A 14,582-nucleotide genomic window follows, 5' to 3' on the forward strand; every position below is an offset into this window, starting at 1 on the left:
TTATTTTTTATGAGGGATTATTGAAATCTAGAATTCTCCAGTGTCTTAAGTATGTTTAATGAATATCACAGTCCCACAAAGTTTCTATTTATGTTGTCTATTATTTTTCTAGTAATTTACCATAGAAACAAAACTTTCACTTTGTTGAACCAATAAAAACTCCACATGTATTCTGATAATATACATAGAACTCATCTGTGATTGCTGACCTACCATGAGCAGATCCTATATAGAAAGGAAGGCAAAGGCAGATCTATTTCTCCTGCTGAAATTAATAAGAGATTGCTTTCAGGTCAGCAAGTCCTAACTTTTGAGTATGGGGCAGAATTCCCATAAGAAGTGGCCAAACTAGCTCATTACAATTTCAAAACCAATTTGATTAATTGCTGTCTTTTATAGTCATAAAGGGAGCATTCATTTTTTTCTGCCATTCTGTTCTACCTGTCTTTGTGCAATTCAGAAACCTTTGTGCGATTCAGAATTTTAGTCAGTAATTTAGTTAGCCCTGCAACATATCCTGAATTCCATTTTATGTCTAAAAGAAGCAGAATATTTTTGCTATTCCCTATCGAAATAAGCTGAAAGCACGCACACTGTTTTATGATATTTTTCTTGGATCTTATGGAAGGTATGGAATTTTGCTGCTGACCAACACAGCTACTTATAGTCTTAGGTAAATTTATATTGTTTACTTACTTTTATTCTCTCCATTTTCCCCCATGGGGATGTGAACCAGCCTACATTTGTTACTACGTGTGCTTCCTTTCACATATAACCGGGGACACATGGAGACTCTCTAATTTGGATTCCCCCACTCAGAACCACAATTAGTTGGGGGAAATTTCAACACAGTGTAGGAAAGCTCTTCCTGCTTCCTCAGCTTGGAAAACTCACCAGTTACAGGCAGCACAATGTATTGTTTACGGCAGGGGTGTCCAACTCTGTTGCTTCAGATGTTCATGGACTACAATTTCCATCAGCCCCTGGCCAATTGGCCATGCCAGCAGGGCTGATGGAGATTGTAGTCCATGAACATCTGAAGCACCAAAGTTGAACACCCCTAGTTTAGGGAGTCTTTGGGTGAATAAGGGACACACAAGCTCAAAGTGTCTATTAGGCTGTCACTAACCATGAAACAAATGTTTTCCAAAACAAGATTTAGATTTTATTTATGGAAATATGCAGGTATAGTAATTGAAGGCATAAGAATAACAATACGGTTGTGTCTATAAGTATGTGAATCTAAAGGGGAGAAGAAAAAACTTGCACGGCAAAGTGGGGACTGCAATTCTGCTTATTTTTTAAACAAAAAGTATATTGTAATATATAAGTAATATAATTTTTTTAATTAGAAGATTAGGTCCTGAGGTTCAAGTATGTGCTTGTAAAAGGAGTTTTACTGTCATTAGTTGTTGCTTCCAGGTTTACAGATTATTTTATCTATCAGTTCAAAGGAGAGTGTGCATTAAAATTATCTGTATGAAGAAAGGATCTGTAAAAGACAACAAACTAAAACTCCTGATTTTTGCAAATAAAAAAGGAGGTTCAGAGTTTTTCTTGAAGAGGCAGTTTCATTCAGCTCTGTTTCCAAGATTCTATTCAGAATGCTCTTTTCAGACTCTTGGACACACATGGTATTTCTAAACTGTGACTGCACAACATAAGGCCTGTAGGCAAATACAGCTTTCTATACTTGAGGAAGTCCCAATTCCTATTACCAGCAATCTTTCCCATATCTTTGTGAGAACAGGGAAAGCCAGCCCAGGCTCAGCAAAATGTGAGAGTGCTTCTGTTATAGCAATACAGGAAGGGAGAAAACCGAGTGTGCAGATACAGAGAAAGCTGTGGGTTGGGAGAAAAAAAAAGGGGGGGGTGATACCTGGACCAAGTTGATGGAGTATGGGAACAGGTAAGGTTAGAGTGTGTGGAGTGTAGAAACTTGTACTATCTGTGGAGTGTAGAAACATGTACTACTGTGCAGTGCGTGCACAAACATGAACAAGACTTACTGTACATACCTAAGAATGTTTACGTAAGAGATAATCACAGGGCGAGGAGCTTACTTTATGAGCTCCTGGAAGTATCTTCAACCTGAGGCCTAGTGTACATGAGACTGCACACTGCAGCGTTAGAATGGTCTGAATTCCTTTAGGTTTGACATGCAGGGGATATCTTTTCATTGATCCCTCCTTTAAAAGCTCTGCAGATAAAATATTAGCACATTAACTAGAAGTTGCTAAGACTAGCAGTTGGCACGCTGTGCTAGTTTTCTGCTTAGAAGGAATAATTAAGGATAGCAAATTTTGAAGAAAAAAAAAATCCCTCCCTGGGAGTATGCAGTGACACAATCCAGCTCATTATCTCAGTACTGTGCCAACCATGCCTGGACCAGGCCTGAGCTAATTCTTGGGCTTCACTTTTCTGGGGGTGTGCCCAGGAGGAAATGCAAGTTTTAAAAGCCTCTGTTTTTCCATCATAGATATTATCAGAGCTTTGGACTAGCCGGAGTCCGACTAGCAGGTTTCAAGCAAAATAAAGCAGCCTGGAAAAGAACCATCCTCTAAAACCTCAGAAACGAAAGCAAAACGAGTCAAATTTTTGAACGCGATGTTTCAATATATTGTCGCTTGGGGAAAGAGTGACTTAGAACATACACTGGAGAGGGGGTGGGATTTCGCCATGCTGGGAAATGCCTCTTCTAAAAACCGGCTCTCAGCCTAACATCGCATCAGCAATGACAGCTTTGGGACAACCCGGATTCCAACCAGAAGGCGAAAAACTCTGGGCCACGTGCTGCTCCCCCCCACACCGGGCCCGGCTACAAGCAATTCACTTCCGGGCTTCACGTGGCCCTTGTCACGTGCCAAGCCCCTTTGTAGTTCTTCCGCTACGTTTTGTTGGAACGTTGGGCTTCGCCGCGTTCTTGTGCGCGCTCCGCCAACGTTCCTCCGTCTTCTGCTGAACTGCAGAGTAAGTCATTGTATAGCAGGGAAATGCCTGCCTGTTTCATTGAGAAGGCAGTTTTAAAAGTGCTGCGTTTTAGGATTGGTTTCCAAAACTTCTTTCTTTCTTTCTTTCTTTCTTTCTTTCTTTCTTTCTTTCTTTCTTTCTTTCCCTGAAATAAATAACTTTTAAAGTAGCTTTCCAAAACCTGTTCATGGAGAGAAGTAGTGGCAGGGTGTGAAATCTAAAGAAAACAGCAGATTGTAAGCATTAACACGCATTTCAGAAATAACTATAGAACTCATGTTTTAATTATAGGCATGAATGTAGAGTTGACTTTTAATTAAAGAGATGGCTGGAAGTCAGTTTTTATTTTATTTCATTACATTTATACCCTGCCCCTTCCCGACTGCAGTCGACTCTGGGGCGGCTTAAATCATACAATAAAAATAACACATATAAAATAAAATATTAAATAAGTTGAATACACTAGTCGAGATATACATCGCCAAATGCCAGAAATTCTAATCCTTACGCTCAACCTACAATCAACTTTCCCAGTAATTCAGGATGACAGTATTTTTCTGGTGCAGCACAATAAATATGCAACATAGATTCAGAAGATACAGTGTACAGGCCATCTTGCCAGTGCACAAACTTTGTACGGATGTTTGGTACATGCTGTAATATATAACAGTGGAGAAAAATGTGCTCAGATAATAAAGGTCAGCTATAAAGGTGAGTAAGAGATTATTGCTGAGAACTGGTTACAGTAAGGAACCGTTTCCCCCAGTATAGACATTCACAGGGTTAGCAAAATACATTTAATTAGGTTTTATTAGAATTGATCAGAATTAGGCTGTGGTTCAGGAGCTGGGGTCTTTCTTTTAAATCTCCAAGAGGAAATTTTTTTACAGAGAACAGTTCTGTTGCGTGCAAGATTAATGAAGATGTTTTCTGAATTTGTGGTGTGAGAAGGTCTGTTATGATAAAGCAGGAGTCCAGTGACACTTTGAAGATTAACAACATTTATTGCCACATAAGTGGTTGATGGAAAAAAAAACTCGGCTCCTAAGAGTTTACACTGCTATATACACTGTGTTTTATTTGTCTTTAAGGTGCCTCTGGACTATTGGTTTATTTTGTGGCTGCCCCTTTGGGATTATCATTCTTGTCATTATACCGATTGTTAAAAAAGAAGACGAAACAGCAGGCAGTTTTTACACTTTGATTTGGAATTAAAGGCAGTTCTCACAGAGTTCTGTGTTTTGCACCATTCATTGGTTTCTCCCCTTTCCCTTCTCCAAAGTTTAGAACAGCTCATGTGGGGAAAAACAGGTTTGAAGTCAAAGGCTGCCACAATCCATAGATTTGTTTTGAAATTATTCACTGAATGCTGAAAAAGACAAATTCCCTTCCTGGGAAATGAGCATACAGTTGAAACATCTGCAGTCTATAAAGTTCTTCCCTGTTCTGATTTTGTTGCTTTCTGTTGTATTAGTGGGAGGGAAATACTTATCCAATTACTCACAGATATCATAGAAAGTGATGACATAGCACCTAAGAATGCAAAACTAGTCAATCAGTCTAAAGCTAAGCTAGGATGTTTGTTTTTGAAGTACATGTTGGATTCAAACTATCAAATGCAGGGGTCTTCAAACTATGGCCCTCCAGATGTTCATAGACTACAATTCCCATGAGCCCTACCACTTGGCCATGCTGGCAGGGGCTGATGGGAATTGTAGTCCATGAACATCTGGAGGGCCATAATTTGAAGACCCCTGATCAAATGTGACAAACATAAAATGTGACAGTTTTGATGAGTGCAGTCAAAATAAGCGAAAAGAAAATCCCCAAACGGACAAGAATATGCAGGCTTGTAAATAGCCACCTGGCCTGGGCAGTGGGTCAAAACTGCCCCCAAGCAACCAGAGAATATGAATTCTCAAGAGGGCCATCCTCTTAAACTGTTTATCCCAGGAGATGGAGCTCTCCAAAGCAGGTCTGTACAGAAACGTACCACGTTAATCAATGGAGCTTACTCCTGGGAAAAATATTCTGAGGCATGGAGAGCCATAGTCTTCAAGCAAGATGATATTAGATCAGCAGTTTTTGCATATTCAAAAATTGTGATGCGGTATGTTATCTTTATGTTCTAGCATGGCAGTGGACTGGATTGGCTACAGCTATGCAATGTTAGTGGCCTCAGGTGGAATAATTGGCTATGCAAAAGCAGGTATAGTATTGATGAATCATCTTGTCTTTTTAAAATGAATTTAACTCTGAAATGGAAGCCTTTCTTGTAAAAAAAAGAAAAGGTCTTTTGATACCTGTGGGTATAAGCTACCGTTTTTAACGCTTCTTGTAAGATGCTGATTCACGGTTGCAAGAAACTTACTCTGTTCTGTTGGAAGATCTGCTTCAATGTGATAAAGGTACAAGCTGCTATCAATTCTTGCAGGCTGATAATTTGTTGCTACACGCCTCATTTGGTCTAGTGTGAATAACATTGCTAATCCCTGTCTTTCAGACAGTTAGTAGGTGCTGTATCACACATTAGGGCCTCTGTGCAAATGGGGCCAAGCATGGCATATCATCAGACAACCTGCCTTGTAGCTTTGGTGATTCTGCAGATTACAGCCACAACCATACTGTTCCTAAGACTGCAGGGATGCAACTTTAAGCTGGTAGCAAAGACTGTGAGAACTACCTATCTACACCCTGTCACAACTAAAATAATTTCCACTCCACTAAAAATTCCCCGCAGACAAAGATCTATACATCTACTAATGTTTTTGTTTATGTCCATGGAGAGAAACAATTGCATTTTTCTTCTCTATAGATTTCCCCCTCCCTTTTTGACAAATGAATAATTTAGCAAGAAAAGTCTCCAGTGAACTGGCATTAACAGTGATGGAGAGCAAAACAGCACAAGGGGAAAAAACTAAAGCTCCTATTCTTCTCCGACCTTGCAGGTAGAACGTCCATTAACCTTGATGGAAAATCTTTCTATAGATTTGCAATAACATTTTTACGTTGTCGGGGCTCTCGTCTGATAATCTCAAAGCACTTCAGGAAGTCAGAATGCAGGCTGGATGCATATCTCTTGAGAATAAGTGTCAGGAAAGATCCTGTTTGGTAGTGGTGGGGATACGCTCAAGAGGACAGTTTGACACTTATTGTGTCTTTCATCTGAACCTTTCTGCTTACCTGGCATTTGACTGTGTTTATTTTATTTTAGGAAAGGGAAGGGAAGGAAACAGGATTTCAGGCCACTAAATAAACAAAGGTCGGCCCTGGCTAGTATTTGGATGAGAGACCACCAAGGACTACCTGGGTCACATTGCAGAGGCAAACCATGTCAACTTACCTCTGAATGTCCCTTGCCTTGAAAACCCTACAGTGAAATGAAATAAGATAGCTATGAGTCAAAAGAAGAAACTGCTACTTAAAATTCCAGCACTGACATTTTCCGGGACATTGTGTAGTGTCTTTATTATGAAAGTGACACATAACTTTACATCACTCTGTTTGGTTTGGCAGGAATACGGGATCAGAGGCCTAGATAGTGACTACTCAAGACCTTCTTTAATAGTGCTCTGTATGTTTTTAGGCCTATTAACTTTGACCTGCAAATGGATTAGGGAGCGGTAGCAATTGTGTGGCTGTGTAATCCTGCTTAATGGGACTGTTTCACTGTAACTACTGGTGACAACACTTTGTAAGTTCAGGGTGCCGGTCGCCTGTCTATGTATCAACAGATAACGGAACCAGAAGCAGTTTTCTAAGGCTGTTTTTCTAAAATAGCACAGGGTTGTCCTTTGCGGTCATAAGATCCTAACGACTCAATTTTTTTATTTTTTTATTGTTTAGTTTTATAACCTGCCCTATCCCCGAAGGGCTCTGGGCGGCGTACAACAAAGTTAAATCACAAATCGGCTAAGTACAATCAAAACTAAACAATTAAGATCCAATATAAATAAATTACTAGCTCCCCATTTAAAATAGCGGTTAATACAAGTTTAAAATCGAATCGGGCGCCCAGCAAACCCATTTTTTAAACCCTCCCTAAATGGGAAGACTGCTGACTCCATCAATAAAAGATGTAAACAAACAAAGATGGGAGGGGGGCACCATCAACGGCTGGTTACTCCAAAGGCCCGGTGGAACAACTCTGTCTTGCAGGCCCTGCGGAATTCACCAAGGTCCCGCAGGGCCCGGACAGCTGGAGGAAGAGTGTTCCACCAGGCTGGGGCCAGGGCCATAAAAGCCCTAGTCCGCGTGGAGGCCAGCCATATCATTTTAAAACCCAAAGCAGATAGATAATTTCATCCTCATTTGAATTGGATATGCAAGCAATAATAAAAGGTCATGGTCACTTAAGTATTCTATAGCACAAGGGTCCCCAATGTGATGTCTGAAGACATCTTTTCTGGAACCCGCCAAATGTTTTCAGAAAGTGGGTGGGGCCAGGTGGTGTTCTTTTCCAGCCAGGATTCTGATTGGCTGTGTCGATTTTTTAAAAATGTCTCTTTGGCAGCTGTCACCATAGCACAAGGGTCTTTGCTGCAGGGTGATTGAAGGTAAGCTGCAGCAGCCTTTTAGCAGCTGGTCCTACCTTGTGCTGCAGTCATGCAGGGGCTGTGCCTAACACATTGTATTAGAATTCCAAAGGTGCCCGCAGGCTCAAAAAGGTTTGGCATCTCTGCCATAGGGCATCGGATCTATCGAAATCTTATTTGGCTACGAAAAGAGTACTTATTATCTATTAATTCAGTGCATCTAGTGTGTATCTCCTGTTTAATAAATGCAGTATGTTTTGTTTTATCTAAGGCAGTGTCCAGTCTTTGGCTGCTGGACTTCTCTTTGGTGGGTTAGCTGGACTGGGTGCTTACCAGCTCTCTCAAGACCCAAAGAAAATTTGGATATCCCTGAGTAAGTGTGCCTTGACAAAGTGTATATATGAACAGATGAAAAATGACTCTTACAATTATGGTTTGAATGCCTCCATAGATTACAGTTGTATTAACTAAGTCAGAAAGGTAGGAGGCAGCATACGCATTTGGTAAATGAATAAATCTCTATATAATGACTCATTGGCAATATGTGGGCCTTGGTTCCTGCACTTGTCACCCGTGTGCCTAGTAGGGATCAGCAGGATGACTTTCAAGTGAAGGAAAAGCTTAAGAGCATAATGTTATAAAAGACCACTTCAGGAAGCTGACACTCGACTTTGGATGAAGCAAATACAAATTTTTTTGGGGGGGTGGGTGGTTATGTTTGAGCATGCCTGCTTTGAAACCACAATCCCAACATACATGGAGAAACTGTGTTGCATCTTAGCTGCCTGCAAATGCAAATCCTGGGGATACAGCATGGAGTTTATTGAGAGGGAGCCACCTCTCATCCCACCAGACCCCCTCCAAAATAGTTAACCTGGGCCATCTCGGAATGAGGCGGCATCATGGGGTGAAGCTAGGTAATATCACAGGGCAGCCCTCAGTGGTGGGATCCAAAAATTTTAGTAACAGGTTTCCATGGTGGTGGGATTCAAACTGTGGCATAGCGCCAATGGGGCTGGGCTGGGCGGGGCACGATGGGGACACGGCCGGGCATTCCGGGGGCGGGGCATTCCTGGGCGGGGCTGTGGCAAGGACACAGCCGCTGCGTCGGTCCTTGGGCAGGAAACGAATGCACGCAGGCGCAGGCTGCCACGCACGCCAGTGTACCTCCTGCTAGACTGCTTCAAGTTCTGCGCGCTACTGCTGAGAGGAGGGGCGTAACTTAAGGCAAAAATCACGTGGCAAAATCACCAATTAGTAACCCCCTCTCGGCACACACAAATAATTAGTAACCTACTCTTGGGAACCTGTGAGAACCTGCTGGATCCCACCTCTGGTCAAGATCCTTTATGACTCAACTTTTGGGAGCTGAGTACCTCTGTTTTATATCATTTGCCCCCCCCCCCTTTTTTTTTTTCTGGTTTCAAGCAATGAAATGAAAGACCAATTTTTGTCATGGTGCTGATACATAGGGGTCCACAGGACAAATATGATAGCGTTGTTTGTGAAAGGAACGACATGCAATCAACAGTATATTTTAAAAGTTTACAAAACGGCGCTGACATAATAGAGAGGATTTGTCTGTTTCATCACATGTAGTGTTGCAGATATGTTTAATTAATTGGCCATGACCTTTACAGATCTGTATTCCTGCCAGCACGTGAAATAACAGGGAAAGCAAAAGCTTTTAAAAAGTCATAGGTAAGCTGGTAGAGGACATAGTTATTTCAGATTAAATTCTGGTAAAGTTCTGTGTCCTCACATGGAGGCTCTTCTGGAAGGGAGCAGTCTGGATTCCACACAACAAATGAGTGACAGTCGCATAAGGGTGTAGCAGTGTGCAACAATGCCCAGGGCTTATCCTGGGCATGCTCCCCCATAACTGTATCCTGCCCCCAACTTCATATGCAGTTTGGGGGTGAGCCCCCGGCCAACGTTCAATTGCGCTCCTGGCCTAAACTTGACAGGGAGTTTTGGGGCTGGGTGCAATTGAGGGAAAGTGGTTCTGCAATGCCCCCCCCCCCCCCCCGTGACCTCAGAAACATCTCCCAGGGCTCTAGCCCCTCCCCTCCACACTCACCTTACTACTCCCATGCATTGCGTTTTTGTTATGTGATGTTAAAAACAGTTATGTAGGCAGAATTCGGTATAAGAGGCTTTGTGCTTTCACATATAGTGACCAGTCCCAGCAAGAAAGCCAGGCTGGTGTTACCTAGCACCCTTCCAGATGGATCTAAGGCCCCTTCCGCACACACAAAATAATGCGTTTTCAAACCACTTTCACAACTGTTTGCAAGTGGATTTTGCCATTCCGCACAGCTTCAAAGAGCACTGAAAGCAGTTTGAAAGTGCATTATTCTGCATGTGCGGAATGAGCCTAAGTTAGGATTATGTTTTGGGCCTCTGTGGCATCTTGCCAGCCAGACCAGCATATGTTGGCCACTGAGGACAGTGACTGGTAAGGAACTAGAGAACGCAATTTCAGGTCCTGGGAGGGGGACACTTCCTCTAGGTCAAGAATAAATGAGCTCCCAAAGGCACCTGGTGGGCCACTGTGAGTAGCAGAGAGCGGGACTAGATGGACTTTGGTCTGATCCAGCTGGCTTGTTCTTATGTTCTTATGTTCTTAAGTATCCTAGAGGTTAAATTCAAATCCCGGATGCTGTCCCAATAGCTCTTCCATGCTTGGGACTCTCAGTTTTCTCAGATGTTAGATACAAAATACAAGTGAATTGGTTTGAAAGCTTTGATAAGATGGTGCTTTTGAGAAGCGTACTTTGAGAAATGAACGTTTTGGGATTTATCTTTCATACGCAGTATTTTAACAAGATCGTATTAAAAATGGTTCAGTTGAAAAAAGGTTGCTAAGCTGTTTAAATTTTGATCGCAACCTTCTCTGCAAATTGGCAGTCTCTCACAGAAACACTTCTCGGGGTAACGCTGCCTTTTTTCCCCTTTCAATTAGTTGCTTCTGGAACTTTAGCTGGCATTATGGGCATGCGCTTCTACAACTCGGGGAAATTCATGCCTGCAGGACTGATTGCTGGTGCCAGGTATTATCTTGCAAGCTTTGCGCTTCTCTTATTCTCAGTGGTTATTGGGTCTGATGAAGCAAGGGGCGTTTTCACAGAGCCGAAGCATGAGGCAACGACGGCCTGGGAGCTCATGTGTATCTTCCTTCCTCATTTCATCCTCACAACTACCTGAGGGGGTGATTAGAAGCAGAAGCGTACCAGGGGTAAATGGCGCCCGGAGACAAATTGTCTCCAGGATGCCCCCCAGGCTCTGCCGCCCCCCCCTCTGCCCCCCACCACCCTAGCTCTGCCCCCTGATGCCCCAGGCTCCACCCCACTGTCCTAGTCCCCGCCCATGTCACCATGGACATGGGCAAGGTCTAGGGTTCTGATTTTGCGACCCCCACGTGACTAGAAGAGTGGCGCCCGGGGACAAGGGGTACCCCTTGTCCCTAGGCAGATACGCCACTGATTAGAAGTCACCCAGTGAGATTTGTGGCTTGGAAATGAAGATTGTGGATTGGACCCTATGCCTCACATCTGCTGGAGTCTTCTGTGAAACCTCAGACTGCGTTCTCGTAAAATGGTGGGCTCCCAGGAATACCATGGGTGTGGACACAGGGTGAGGTGGGGGAGATGTGAGGAACGGGGGCTGCTAAAAATTGTCCTCTTCCTCTTCCCCAAGTGCAAGTATCTCTACTCTTTTCCACTGAAAGATTACATTGTGATTAATCGTGGGGTGGTGCAAGAGGAAAGGGTATGCTTTTGCATTAGAAAATAGTCCTGGATTAATATGAGAATTATCATTCATTTTTAATCACTGCCTTTGTCAAAACCATTATTCTCTGCATATTTAAACATGGCTCGTCAGGTTGGAGGAGCAGCAACCTGCCCGGGGCGTGGGGAGGAAGCTTCAGGCCATCTTGCTGATGAAGGGAGAGGCAGTGGCAGCAGGGAGGGTTGGCGGGTGGGAGGAGCAGGATCCGGCCAGGGGGAAGCATCTTCAGGCTGTCTTGCAGACAAGGCAGGGGGTAGCAGCAACTGGGAGGGTTGGCGGGTGGGGGGCCCAGGAATCCACCGGTGGGGCGAGGAATCTTCAGGCCACCTCACTGACGGGATGGGAGGCGGTGACAGCAGCGAGACTTGGGTGGTGGAGTGAGCAGCAGGACGAGGATGCGGCTGGCATCTGTGGCTGGCATCTGTGGCTGACACAGTGTGTAACAGACTTCTCTCTGTGATACACCTCTGAAGATGCCAGCCGCAGATGCAGGCGAGACGTTAGGCGCAAGATCCACCAGACCACGGCCACACAGCCCTGAAAACCCACCACAAACAGCCATGTTAGTTTATTTTTTTATTTCATGGGTTGTTACAGTCATTGATTGTGAATGATGCACCTCATTTTCATCTCTATTCTTGAGCAATCTTTTCTTTCCTTTCTGCTGTCAATGTACCATTTCATTTATGTCAATAGTAGTATATTTATGCCCATATGGGTGGGACAGCCTTATCTAATTTCTCATTTCTCCAGGTTCGGGGGCAGGCTCTAGACTAGTTCAGGGGTTAGCTCTCTCTAGCATGCAGAGTCCTCCAGGGGGCAGTCTTCTCCCCAATGTTATTTAACATCTACATGCACGCCCTTGCCCTTAGGCGGCCACAGATGGCCGAATTCGCTCACAGACAGGCCCGCACTGTGGCTCAGCAGGGTGATGCCCCACACCCAGCCTCTTAAAGGGGAGGGGGGATGGAAATGGCGAATGGGGGTGGGGGGAGCAGAACTAGGTAGGCACTAGGACCCAAGTGGAGCAATCTATGACAAAGAATGTCCAGCATGTGGCAGATTAATATACCACTGTACTTTAATCTTTCAGTGGAAAAGACTATCGCACAAGTGGAATGAAAGCTTAGGATCTACACCTGGCATGACATCTGAATCTACAGAAATGTCCAACTGGCTTGTTTGGTTGGTTACAAGCTGAATCCTGGCTTGTAACCAACAGAACAAACCACAGTCTGTCACTGTGTTTTTAATTTGCCATGTGTCACATGTGTCAAGCCAAATGTGTTCATTCAATTTTTATATCGTACACAAGAGAGGAAGGAAGAGAGAGGAAATATATGAGCCCGAGGACTTCCTTGTGACATTTGAATGTAGTAATGATGCGGTAGGTGACTGTATAGTTTCCTGTTAAGTTCATGAACTGACTCCGTTTCTCTTTAAAGCTTGCTGATGGTTGGGAGGCTCGGACTGAAGATGTACGAAAAGCCACACGAGGGATAAGTGAACGTTCCATGACCCTTGAGATGCAGATAAAAAGATGCTTTGTACTAAACTGGATGCACTGAAGGAGAGAGAAATAATGAAGGCACACACCAAACATTTAATGGCCTAATTAAAAGAAAAAGAATATATAGAGAGGGAAATTGACAGTCTTTTCATACGTGCAAGAACACTTCTATATATCTAGAGGCTGTTTATCATATTGAAATTAATATAGTTTGATTCCTTTGGATGTTTTTTCCCCTTTTCCTCTTCTCCAGAGTAAAAACAGTGTCTTGGATCCCCAGGAGGATTTCCTTGCACAGGATTTTCATTGACAGAACATGATTTTTTTAGACCTCCCACTGATTCCATCCAAGAGTGCTACTCCTGAGAGACAAAGGGCCCCAGAAACAGTATTTGGGGGAGCATTTTCAGCTATAGTGTGAATGGGGAGGCAAGAAAGCCATGCTTTGAAGACAGAAATCTTTCCAACATGAAAGCACACTAGTAGATGCTCCCATTAAGCAGGTTTGGAAAGACAGACGCAAGCATTTTGCTTAATTAGAAAAAGAGCATGAATTTGAGCCTACGTGGAAGGTGTGTATAAATGGATACCTCCTAATTTTGTGTGTTCTATCATCATGAGGACATCAGCCCATAAGATCCCTCTCTGGGGGTTCCTGACCACTCCTGGCCTTACGTAGGGCTGCCAATGACTTGGAGGGAAAAAAAATGTCCTGACCTTTTAATTGAGGCTCCATGGGATGTTATTTACTAAATGAGGTTTTGCATCTCCATATTGGAGAAGTTTTACGGGCCTGTTTCCATTCAGCCTCTGTCAAAGGGACATTTTTCCTGCAGGCTGTTGGCTACCCTACTGTTATAAGGGAGGACTGTTAACGCACTTGCTGATACAAACTTACTGTGGCAAGATAGTGTGTAAAGGTATGTAGAAGGCAAATGAGGCAAACCTGAGGAGATCTGCCTGTCTGGGCTCCGGATGACATCTTTGCTGTAGTATAAGTCCACAGAACGGCCACAGTAGCTACAGGGGAGTTTGAACGTGATATGAGCCTTCCTCATTGCACTCTTATCCATTGACCATGACAGTCTCTTCCTTAGGAAAATGTCTTTTGCTTAATATATACTTAATATACAAAAGTGTACCAGGGCCAAATGGCACCCGGAGACAAATTGTCTCCAGGTCGTCCCCCCAGGCTCTGCCCCACCACCCTAGCTCCGCCCCTGATGCCCCCAGGCTTCACCCCCACTGCCCTCGACCCCGCCCATGTCACCATGGACATGGGCAAGGTCTAGGGCACCCACCTCCTCCCCCAGACTCCCCCTTTCTGCTCCCCAAGCCCCACCCCCTGGCCTCAGTACTTATAAAAGAAAGTCTCCGAGGCTGGGACTGCAGTCTCTTCTGGCCTGCCCGGAGGGGAGGTCAGAAGAGACTGCAGGCTGCCGGCTGGGAGCCCAGCCAGCGGGGGGGGGGAGGAAGAGAGGGGGGAGTCCAGGGTGGGGTTGAGGGGGTTTGGAGGCAGCAGGAAGTCCTGCTGCCTTGTCGTTTTTTGCGTGCCTCAGATGGGGTCGAGGCACGTGAAAACGAGACAGCAGGACTTCCTGGTCACGTGGGGGCCAATTTTTCGCCCCCCACGTGACCAGAAGAGTGGCGCCCGGGGACAAGGGGTACCCCTTGTCCCTAGGCAGATACGCCACTGTTAATATATACAGATAGAATCACGGCTCTGAATAGTGTGTGGAAATCTGAACCTGTTTGATTAGCTTAGTACACTCCTT

The 14,582-nt window shown here is 44.2% G+C and overlaps 1 protein-coding gene across 1 annotated transcript; it reads left to right on the forward strand.

Moving 5' to 3' along the window:
- Positions 1 to 2,858: 2,858 nt before the first annotated feature.
- On the forward strand, positions 2,859 to 14,072 carry LOC125439004 (transmembrane protein 14C-like). The gene is made up of 5 exons (XM_048507817.1): positions 2,859 to 2,970; positions 5,103 to 5,179; positions 7,777 to 7,878; positions 10,471 to 10,558; positions 12,743 to 14,072. Exons 2-5 carry the CDS (start codon positions 5,104 to 5,106, stop codon positions 12,798 to 12,800), a joined length of 324 nt encoding a protein of 107 aa, XP_048363774.1. The 5' UTR covers positions 2,859 to 2,970; position 5,103; the 3' UTR covers positions 12,801 to 14,072.
- Positions 14,073 to 14,582: the final 510 nt, after the last annotated feature.

Source organism: Sphaerodactylus townsendi, linkage group LG09 (assembly GCF_021028975.2).
Source record: "Sphaerodactylus townsendi isolate TG3544 linkage group LG09, MPM_Stown_v2.3, whole genome shotgun sequence".
Taxonomy (NCBI): Eukaryota; Metazoa; Chordata; class Lepidosauria; order Squamata; family Sphaerodactylidae; genus Sphaerodactylus; species Sphaerodactylus townsendi.